Source organism: Primulina eburnea, chromosome 7 (genome assembly GCF_022965805.1).
Source record: "Primulina eburnea isolate SZY01 chromosome 7, ASM2296580v1, whole genome shotgun sequence".
Classification (NCBI taxonomy): Eukaryota; Viridiplantae; Streptophyta; class Magnoliopsida; order Lamiales; family Gesneriaceae; genus Primulina; species Primulina eburnea.
Window position 1 is genome coordinate 6,456,837 of NC_133107.1, and position 10,531 is coordinate 6,467,367.

Here is a 10,531-nt window from a genome sequence, read left to right on the forward strand (position 1 = left end):
GTTGTTCGGTATAATCATCATATGACTACCCATCTGCATGTTTGGACATCTCCATGCCCTTATCAAGAAACGCAGTACACAACATCACATATGCTAGTCTCGAGCTCAAGCGACCTTTATCCATGTTTTAGGCGGCTGAATCAACTAGAAATGAATTTAGAATATGCAGTGTTTACAAATGAGTTTCAACATCGAATTACGATTCATTTGTATTAAAGCATAATCAAGGACTTTATCTATACTGATTGCATGAGTATACAGATAAAATATTACAAGACCATAAAAAGTTAAATTATATTAAAATAAAGATTGTTTATTTCACTTGAGTCAAAGCCAACCGTTGGCTTACAGGACATCTACTCTTACAATGTGAATTCAAGAAATTATATCATGCACATTTTTTATTCCATCAATCATAGGATTTGTTTTCCACATATCTTTACGGTGTAATCGGATCGCAAAACAATCGAATGGAGGTCTTCATAGTTCGTTTTCCATAGTGTAAATACATCATTTGATTACATAAATCCTCAAAAGGGATAATATCTAAGCATCTAGATAAGTACGTTCCAATGTAATAATTCAATGAAATTACATGCAGAAATTTATTCCCAGAACCAAAGTCCGAAGGCATTTAATTTGCCAACTAAATTATTAAAGCAATCTCGAAACTTTCTGTGTCTCGTACAATCTTTGTACTGTAAATTTTGCAAACCGGATTAAGCAGAGACAGCAACAGGCTTAAGGGAGATGAGAGCGCCCCTGATTCTCTCAACGGCTGCCTGTAAAGTGGTAAGGGATTCTGCATAGGAGATGCGTATGCAGCTGTCATCTCCAAAAGCATCACCCGGCACAAGAGCGACCTATAAACAACGAAAACAAATAAAAAAAGTCAGATTAAGTAGCATTTTCTCAGGGCTTCAGGTGTGTATTTTGAAGTCCACTTTCAACTTAAAATACATGGAATCTTACTTGAGCCTTGTCAAGCAAGTATCGACATAGGGACTCCGAACCAGTGACTGTGCCAAAGTCATCAATCGTCGAGCCATAGTAAAAACTGAAATCAAGGAAAAGATAGAACGCACCCTACAAGAATACACCAAAAATATTAAAATCATCTTTCAAAATAATCAAAATCAACGTCAGCCTCATAGGACAAAGATTTGTCAGCAAATGACCACAAGGAGTACGCAAAGCAATATACTTCAGTCGTACAAGTTGAGCTTTTACCCGAGGTTCCGAAATTTTCACACCCTCCATTGCTCCAAAGCTCTGGACTAGAAAATCTCTCCTCTCTCGGAATGCTTTAACCATAGTTGCGACTACTTCTCCACCTGCAAAGCCCATTCTTAAAGCAGCAACCGCTGCTTTTTGAGATATACTGCTGGCACCTGAAGTTGACTGTAGAATGAAACTAAATTAAACTTAATTGCTTAGGAAGAACACAAATATAAACTTGGTGTCTGATAGCTGGCAGAGAATGCATACATAAAATGGACGAGACAAAGATGTGTCATAGAGCATGTTAACAGATGTGTGCACACCAAACTTCGGATCTAAAATAAAAAAGTACCTGGCTTTGAATCTTGCCACACGCAGCAACAAAGTGTTTGGGACCAGCAAGATACCCGAGTCTCCAACCTGTCATGGCAAAAGCCTGCAATTGACATTACAATTTAATCAGAGGCTTTTAAAGATGTATTGATTGTGATTGCAACATTATTGATGACTAAATAGAACATAAAAATGCCAAGAAGAAGAGATATCAACGTCATCCAGGGCAGGGCCTTTCAGAAAACTAGTTGGGATTATTTACCTTTGAAAAACCATTTACAGTCAAAGTTCTGTCCCACATGCATGGCAAAGATGCAAAGCTCGTGTGAGTTGCTGGGGCATAGATAATATGTTCGTAAATTTCATCAGACAGCACCTGGGACAAAATAGAAACAATAAATAACAAGTCAAAACTGGCTAACAAAGCTGGTTTAATATAACTTGACTTGAATGCCAGGAACTGCTTATTAAAATGGTAGATAAGAAAACCCACCAGTAGTCTTGGGTGCTTGGCTACAATCTTTGCAATCTCTTCAAGTAATTGACGGGGGTAAACAGAGCCCGTTGGATTCGAAGGAGAGCAAAGAATCAACAACCTTGACTTCTCACTTAGTTTAGATTCGAGAAGTTTTGGATCTAAAAGAAAATTGGAGGATAAGGACGTAGGAAGAATCACAGGGGTCGCGTCAGCCAACCTTGCCATTTCTGGGTAGCTTACCCAAAACGGAGCTGGAACCAATACCTGCATAGGTAATGCTTGTTAGGGGCCTGACCTAGTTTAAAAACCATGAGCATTTAAGACTTCAAGGCAGGATTTTCCACGTTAATTTAAAAACATCAAAGGTTATATCCATGAAATATGGCTTCATCCGGCATCCAAATGAATGAGACCTATCTTTGTGTACGTGTATTTCCTGCATTCAATTCTCTATTTGCTCAAACGCAAACTCCAATGCTATGTGTCCTCCCAGTACCAAACAACCAAACCAGATACCCCAAATAACAAAACGAAAAAAAATCACAAGGATGCCATCCGGTTCCTGATTCCACGCTTGCTTGAACTGAAACAAGGAAGCCAAACTATGGACAAAAGTTTTCTTAGAAACCAAGTAACATATTTTAAAATCAGAGTTTGGTATTGTTAAGATCACAACACATCTTCATTATAATTCAATTGTGACTTTGTTATAGGAAAGATTCGCTACCTTTTGTATCCTACATGTAAGGAGTTGGTGGTGTATCTCAAAATAAGATAATTTATTAAGAAAGTCAGCCTTCATGAAACTGTATTTCAAGAAATAACAAATAGTATTTGATTCTCTATTAAAGAATTTGGCTCTCATATTTCGTAGTTTAAGCAATCCCAAACTGTGCTTTCACGAGTTTTTGTTCATATCAGATATAAATAATTGACTAAATATCTGTGATTCTTGAGTGCTCTACGGTTGTTGTCGATAGGTGTATCAGAACAACTTAAGAGTTTTTTTAGTGTGTCCAAGTTTACATGGCTAAAATTCAACATAAATGTAGAGCCATAGATTTGGTGCCATAACTATCCCATTAAGATCTATTACCAAGGTCAACATTATTCACCCACACAGAAAGGACTTTTTACATCTATCAATTGTTTCTTGAGTACACACAAAAAATAAAGAAAATAAACTCTTGAAAGAATTAGTGCAGCGCAAACCAAATTTAGACACCATTCTTGATGCAACAAAGAAAGAAAAAACATTTTTTTGAAGTTAAAGCAGTTCATACCAAAGAAATTTTAATGGAATTCTTTTCAATAAATCATAATTCAAGGAAGAAGGAAACTGAGAACCGGTCTTTGATATGATACAATAAATACTAGAAAAAACCTTCAACCACAATCTCTAAGCTGGCAGATTTTTATTCCAAAGTAAGAAATATATTAACCACATACTGCGCCAGATACAATTGCTAGAAGTGTAGGGAAAAATACCAGCTGCTTAGAGAGTTGAGATATACCTCATCTCCAGGGGAACAAACTGCAAGAACTGCCTGAAGAATGCTCTGTTTTGCTCCATTACTCACCAAAATCTGATCAGGTGTGTAAGATATCCCATTCTCCTCTGCCGTGGAAGAAATTATTTTATTGAGAAAAAATAAATTAACGTAGTAAGTATCAAATAAATACCTTTTAACTTGTGACAAATGGCTGTCCTGAGCTCCATGGTTCCCGCATTGGGGGTATACCTAGTGTACCCTTCACGAATTGCTTTAATTCCAGCCTAAATTTGTAGGAAGATCACGGACAGTAAAACATGTGGCAATGCTTGTTATAACAAAAACTAGAATAGCCATAATTTCAAGCCAGAAGAAAAGATTTTCTTTCGAGCATTCAGGAAATCACCTCAGCTATAATCGCTGGAGTATCAAAGTCAGGTTCACCTGCTGCTAATCGAATAACAGGCACACCTGCTTGTGCCAGTGCAGTTGCCTGATCTGTGATAGCCACTGTCTTAGAAGGCTTTACAGAATTTACTCTAGGGCTTAAAGAGATGTCAAGTTCCATCGTGTCTGAATCGATATCTGTTCTCACAACTGCACTAATCTTACGCAATTGTAAATCTTCTGTAGTTCGGAGTGATCTACCCAAAAATACAGATTAAGTTTATTGATAACCAGGGTAAAAACCAGTAAACGGATGACAAAAAATCAAGTATTTCATGAGTTGGTAGTATTTCAAGACTTTGACAATTACCACCGGGTTCATGCGATGGCACAGGAAAGTTGATAAATTAAAAACAAAGCTGGAGGAATAAAAAGTTACTTTCAAGCCAGACACTTGAATAACGCTTCTGCTTTCTAATTAGTCTACGCATTAACGCGGAATTGGATTCATCTGGAAATTCGTTATGAGCCCAAGCCACTTACCAATCATCTATCCACCAAATTACATCACGAAAAAGCAAATGAGACGTGTACACCGAGGAGGGGAACTCCAAAATTCGATCATCATACATTCTAGAATATGTGTTAACACTGACTAACATTCAACGAACACATTAACTAACCCATTATCATCAATTCCCAATTCAAAATCCTAGAAAAATCCAAATACAAAATTTATTCCACGAAATAACAAAATCAATGAAAAACCTCCGCAAAAAAGAACAGAAATAGCCCATAAAGGAAATAAAACAAACAAATGGAGAAAACAAAAAAAAAGGAGCTTACTTGAAAGATAAACTCTGAAATTGAGAAGAAAAGGAGAGAGATTTGGAACTCTGAGAGTCCAAATGAAGTTTATTGGTGAAAACAGCGGTTGAAGAGGCCTGCCTGCAACAAGAAGACACTGCGGCCATGAAACCGGCGTGTTTGTTTGAATCTTGATATCTCGATGGTTAAATATAGAAAGAAATATATACAGAAAACGAGCGGGGGTTGGTGGGTGTAGTAGTTGAACTGGAGGCTGCGAAGGAGAATGGTGAAAAAGGGGTTGGTGCTATTATTGTTTTATAATTGAGTTCGTGAAATTCGAGATTGTCCAATTTATTTTATAAATTTCGATACAGTTAGAAAATTTTTCATAAAAAAGCGAATGTCGATCAACTATTCGCCTTTATAAATCTTGAACACGTGAATTGACAAAGGTGCATGTTGTCGTGACTCATACACAAGGAATTTGGCAAAAGAAGCTGTCGCGCATGTTTATTGTCATCCAAAACATTATTGAGTATTCTGACACTCACTCGAAGGCAAGATAATGTTCTAAAAAAGTTGAGAAAGACTTTGAAGGATACACATCCATGCAAAAGAACATTGTGGACATTACTTGAAAATTCTAGATCCATGTGAAAGGATCTAGAATATCGTGGAAAACACAGGGTCTTGAAGTCTCATAGACAATCTAGAAATATGCGCAAACTTAAAGGAAGATTGGATCTAGAATATCGTGGAAAACACAGAGTCTTGAAGTCTCATAGACAATCTAACAATATGCGGAAACTTAGAGGAAGGTCTAAACTATTCTACAATATTCTTGTACTGTGTAATTTATAAATGTGTATGAATTTCTATTACACTTAATTGTAGATTAATCTAGAAATGCTAGGGAACTTGTACATATGGAAGTGTAGGAGCTTAATTGTAAGTAATCAATTCAAAAACTCAAATAATTGTTTATTCACTCAACCAGTATGTATTTTCTCTCTCTACAAATTCTCCAATTCACTTGTGCTTTTTTTTTATATATATTTAATTACCCAAGATCATTCTTAACGCTTATTTTCTAATACTCGCAAAGGCGGAGTCAAGGGGCAAATGCCGCTCATGTACTTAGAAGGGTTGATTTTATGATAAGTGATATTAGAGCCTCGTTTGAGGCTGGGTTATCATCAAAGTTGATCATGGCCGGAAGATGATGCTTAAGTGGAGATGGGGGAGCAAGGTACGAAGAATGATCATGTCCAAGGCCGGCTGAAGAGGGAACAAAGCAAGAATCGAGAGGCGGGTTCTTGGGAAATGGTTGATGCGGAATTTAGGGAATGAATTGAGCGAGCCGAACATACCATGGAGACGACGGAGGGTCACATTCTTGGAGAGCTTGGATCAAAGAAAGAAGAGTTGAGTAACCCACATTTCAAAACACTACTATTACGAAGGATGAACACATTGCCCGAATGGATGAGGCCATACAAGTGATGAGGGCTAGAATCGAGGTGATGCAAAGAGATATAGCAATGTTCAAGCAGACATTGGCTAGTGGGGGAGTCTTAAGGGTCGATATCCCAAACCCAAGGGAGTCGATGGCAAAAAAAGATGCTAAAGAGGTAGAAAATTTCAAGTGGCAAATGAAGCTATATTTCAAAGGTCTCAACTTGGAGGATGAGACAACTAAGGTATCTCTATATTTCAGACATTGTTATGCTATGGTGGCATAGGAAGCATGCAAAGAAATGATATAAGAGACATTAATCATGGCAAGAGGCATGATTATGTGCACAAGGGATAAACCAAGCTATCAAGGGGATCGCTTGGGCAAGTGACATGAGAAACTAAGTTGCGAGATGAACCGATGGACTTGGCACAAAGAGCAGAAAAATCTCGACGATGATAAAGTAAAAAAGTGAATACAAAATATCTTAGTCAAGAACAAACATGGATTACTCTCTGGGATGAAGAGTTCATGTGCCAAGACAAGGGATAGACAAGTTGGTGGAACCATGTGAAGCAAACCACGCAAATCAAAGATCACGTGGGAAGTGAAAGGCTTGCAGAGTTCCTATGACCCACTGTTCCAAGGCGACGAGGGTGTCGCCATATTAGGTGTGGGAGAATGTCACGGCCTGACAGTTTTGACATGCAAAACGCAAGGAATTTGGCATAGATAGTTGTCACAGAGGCTTAGTGACATGCAGAACCTTCTATAAAGCTATAGCATTCCCTTGAAAGCAAGGGAATATTCTAGAGAAGTTGAGAAGGAACTTTAAGGATCTGAGTCCATGCGAAAGGACCTTGAAGGATCTAGACAAGTCATGAAAGTTCCAAGTTCATGCGGAAGGGTCTAGAACATTGTGGACAATACTTGAATATTCTAGGTCCATGTGAAAGGATCTAGAATGTTGTGAAAAAGTTTGGGTCTAGTAACCTCCGGGGCAATCTAGAAGATGTTGAGACTTGGAAAAAGATCTAGACCATTTGACAATACTCTTGTATTGTGCAACAAGTAAATTTGTAATAATTTCTAGTATACTTGATGCCCTGATATGTCCCGAGACGTTGCTAGGGCCCGGGATCTCTCGGGACATGTGGAATGCGCCCGAGTCAGGACAGAATATTGTTAAAGTTAAATGTGGAAGCAAACACTCATATCCCGGGTTGTGGATTTAGGACCTGGCGCCCGAGTTCTGGCACAATTACCCAAGAAGTTTTTCCCCTCTGACATCTCGATGCGAGGGAAGCATTTAATTGCGTTGGCATTAATAGAGTGCACGCGGCCGACCTATTTTCCTTTGGTTAACATTAATGGGTGACAAGACAGATTGGACATGATTAGTACGATTTGACATGTCAGAACAATAGGGTACAATCAGCCACCCTATTATATTTAATGCTCGCACACCCCCAAAAATGAAATCATCATTACCTCCTCCATTATAAATACCAGGTTTCGCATTTATTCATTCATTCAGATATTAATGAACATTTAATACTCTCATTTATTACACACCAATCACCACAACCATCACTTGGTTACATTGGTTTTCTTGCTTGAGTACTCTACTGACTTAAGCAGCGGAGTAGCCACGCCGGACACCCCTCTGGCGCCCATTCACGTGGTTGTTTTCCTTGTTCTCAGGTCCTTCGCAACATTCGAGGAGTCATAATCCAATTTCCACGCTCAGACTCATACTTCCTTCAACATTTCGATAGTCTACCCGGCAGAGTTCCCGACCCGACTCGACCGTTTGACCCGGGTGGCATCATTGGCGCGAAGCGGAGGTACGTCGAGCCAGGGAGATAGCTGAGGCTCAAGAAATGGAAGAACGTAGAGCCAGGGAAGCGGCTGCAGCCCGGGAAGCAGAGATTAATGCCCAAGCGGAGGCCGTTCCTCCCCGGCTCGGCATTCCTCCTGTTCTTGGGCTTCCCTAGCCCTTTTCTCCGCCCTAATTTTCTTTTGCTCCACTTTCCTCTTAGCGGCAGCCTCTTGGAAGCTCGCTCTGATCATATCTTCTTCGGCTACAATAGAGACAGAGCGAATAAAAAAATAATAATAATAAAATCTATGGGAGAGATAAGAAAACCAAGAAAAGCAGTTTACCCGCCTGCGACCCGAGTGATCAAACTCATCAATAATCTGATCTACAGGGTCTTCAGGACGGGACCCGATCCCATAATAAGCCAGATTATTCGACCCAATCAACACTGAGGATAAGAAGGATTGCTTCCCCAAATCATCCCAAGCATGGGTGAAAGGAGGCAGAAGTTTGAAATCTCGGGGAAGCTCAGGATGTTTGGGCATGGAAGGAAGAAATCCCAGAGCACAGGTGGGGAGAGTCGGGAATTGAAGGAAGAAAAATTTTGTTTTCCATCCCTTCAAAGAGAAAGGGATGTCGGTTAAAAACCGATAATGCATCCGGGCCATAAAAGAGAAGACCCCATTATTGAATCGGCAAGAATAGAAATAATGAAAGATGGAGGAGTTAATGGGAATAAGCTTCATACGAAACAAAACGAAAGTAGCTGCTATAATACGAAAGGCATTAGGATGGAGATGATTAAGAGGAAGATTAAAAAATCGAGCAACTCTTTCAAAAAAGTGATGCACCGGAAAACGGAGACCACTCTTAAGTTGCTCAATGAAGAAAGCATGGTATCCAGGGGGAGGGGTGTCGGGGTGGTCATTTGGTCCGGAAATTCTAACGTCATAAGAAGAAGGAATAGCTCCCAAAGACCGGATTTCTCCTAAACTACCCGGACGGAGAGTGGAAGTCACCGTGGAAAACCAAAAGGGCCCTGTTATTTTATCTTTCCCCTTACTCGGGGAGCCCAAGGGTCGGGAGGAAGACGCTTTTGCAACCTTTTGGGGAAGGGGCCGAGAAGAGATAGCAGGAACACCCCTTGAAATTTGAACATATTGCTCGGAAGGGGTAGGGGAGTTGTCCTCCGATTGACCTCTCACATTCTTACCAGAAGTAGAGGAGGTAGAGTTGGACATGATGGAAAAAGGAATAAATAAGATGCGAGGAAAGAAGAACTTACTAGAAAAGAGTGAAAGTAGTGGTTGGTAGCCGGAGAGGTTGCCGGAAAGATCTACGTAACAGAGAGATCGAAAAAAGAAACGAACAGGGCTTCGTTGCAGAATGAATTTACAAGTGATTTTTGGAAAAATCATTGTACTACTATATATAGGAGAAAGATGGAATCTATGCCGTTGATCCGAAATAGATTGGACGGGCCAGATGAGCCTTGGAAATTGAGCGGCATAATTCGGCGGGAAAATTGAAAAGACAGATGCTAAAATCGAGGCGTCATGATAGCTGGGAATGTGTACAGACTCTGACAGCGCGCCAGCAGAAAGTTTTATCATTTGGGACTGCACACTAATTGACTGGAAAAGCGAATAAGAGAATTGGGATAATACAAGATCTCGGCCTTATTTATGTCCCGGGAGAAACAAAGTTGAAGAGTAAATATCCGCTACATTTAAAGACCGGGACTTTCCAATTTATCGTATGATTATTCTTCTACATCCATGCAGGGAAAAATGAAGAGGTAGTATGCACCAATAAAATATCTTTATTATGGTCGAAAATGAAGGCGGCGTACAGTAATGTTATCCATTATTGAAGATACAGAGTCTCGCCACTCGGTTATCCAGTTAGTTAATTCGTGAATTCGAAGATTCACGAAGGGCTCGGAGGTCATAATTTTTTCCAACTGGTGCCATTCCTTCCAAAGCATCATGTGTAGCAGAACTTGATCGGTAGCCAGGTCTGTAACTCGAGCCACTTCAAATTCCCGAATGTACTTCCTCGCTCTTGCTCTTTGTGCTCGAGTAGGAGCAAGACCGTTACGGTAAGTAGTATCCAGGTCGTAAACCTTATCTCGCACAACCATGACCTTCGCCCATATGCGCTGTTCAATTCTTTTCTTCAGCTCCTCCACATGAGGACGCATGTCCAGAGTCACCAGGACGTGTGCTGCTGCAGGCACTAGAAATACTCGAGCTCGACATTTTGAATTAATGACCTACTTCTCTTCTTACCTTCGTATTTATAGGCAAGTGGTGTGTAATGTGGGGCAAGACGGAAGGTCTTGAATCAGTCGAAACGTTCTCTCATCTGTATGGAAGGGCGATTAATCACGACCGTGGATCTGTACACGCGGACGATTGAGATAAACCTCGAAAATAAAACTGAGCCATTGAAAAGAGACACGGATATCCACATGTCATCCTTGTCACATTCTGGGGAAATGTAACGTCGAAAGCGATCTAGATGCCAAG

At 40.0% G+C, this 10,531-nt stretch overlaps 1 protein-coding gene across 1 annotated transcript; it reads right to left on the minus strand.

The window, feature by feature from the left end:
* Positions 1-457: 457 nt before the first annotated feature.
* Positions 458-5,019, minus strand: LOC140836991 (bifunctional aspartate aminotransferase and glutamate/aspartate-prephenate aminotransferase). Its single transcript, XM_073202925.1, has 10 exons — positions 4,759-5,019; positions 3,932-4,169; positions 3,716-3,809; positions 3,547-3,650; positions 2,048-2,296; positions 1,817-1,930; positions 1,574-1,657; positions 1,231-1,401; positions 973-1,086; positions 458-863 (listed from the first exon to the last, which is right to left on the minus strand). Exons 1-10 carry the CDS (start codon positions 4,884-4,886, stop codon positions 720-722), a joined length of 1,440 nt encoding a protein of 479 aa, XP_073059026.1. The 5' UTR covers positions 4,887-5,019; the 3' UTR covers positions 458-719.
* Between the last annotated feature and the right edge of the window lie 5,512 nt (positions 5,020-10,531).

What these genes read in the sequence shown, in the direction of transcription:
- LOC140836991 (XM_073202925.1), bottom strand. Translation starts at nt 4,886, where the DNA reads ATGGCCGCAGTGTCTTCTTGTTGCAGGCAGGCCTCTTCAACCGCTGTT. An exon ending in CATTTGTCACAAGTTAAAAG is followed by an intron (nt 3,651 to 3,715) that starts GTATTTATTTGA and finishes CTTCCACGGCAG; the next exon opens with AGGAGAATGGGATATCTTAC. An exon ending in CCAAGCACCCAAGACTACTG is followed by an intron (nt 1,931 to 2,047) that starts GTGGGTTTTCTT and finishes ATTTTGTCCCAG; the next exon opens with GTGCTGTCTGATGAAATTTA.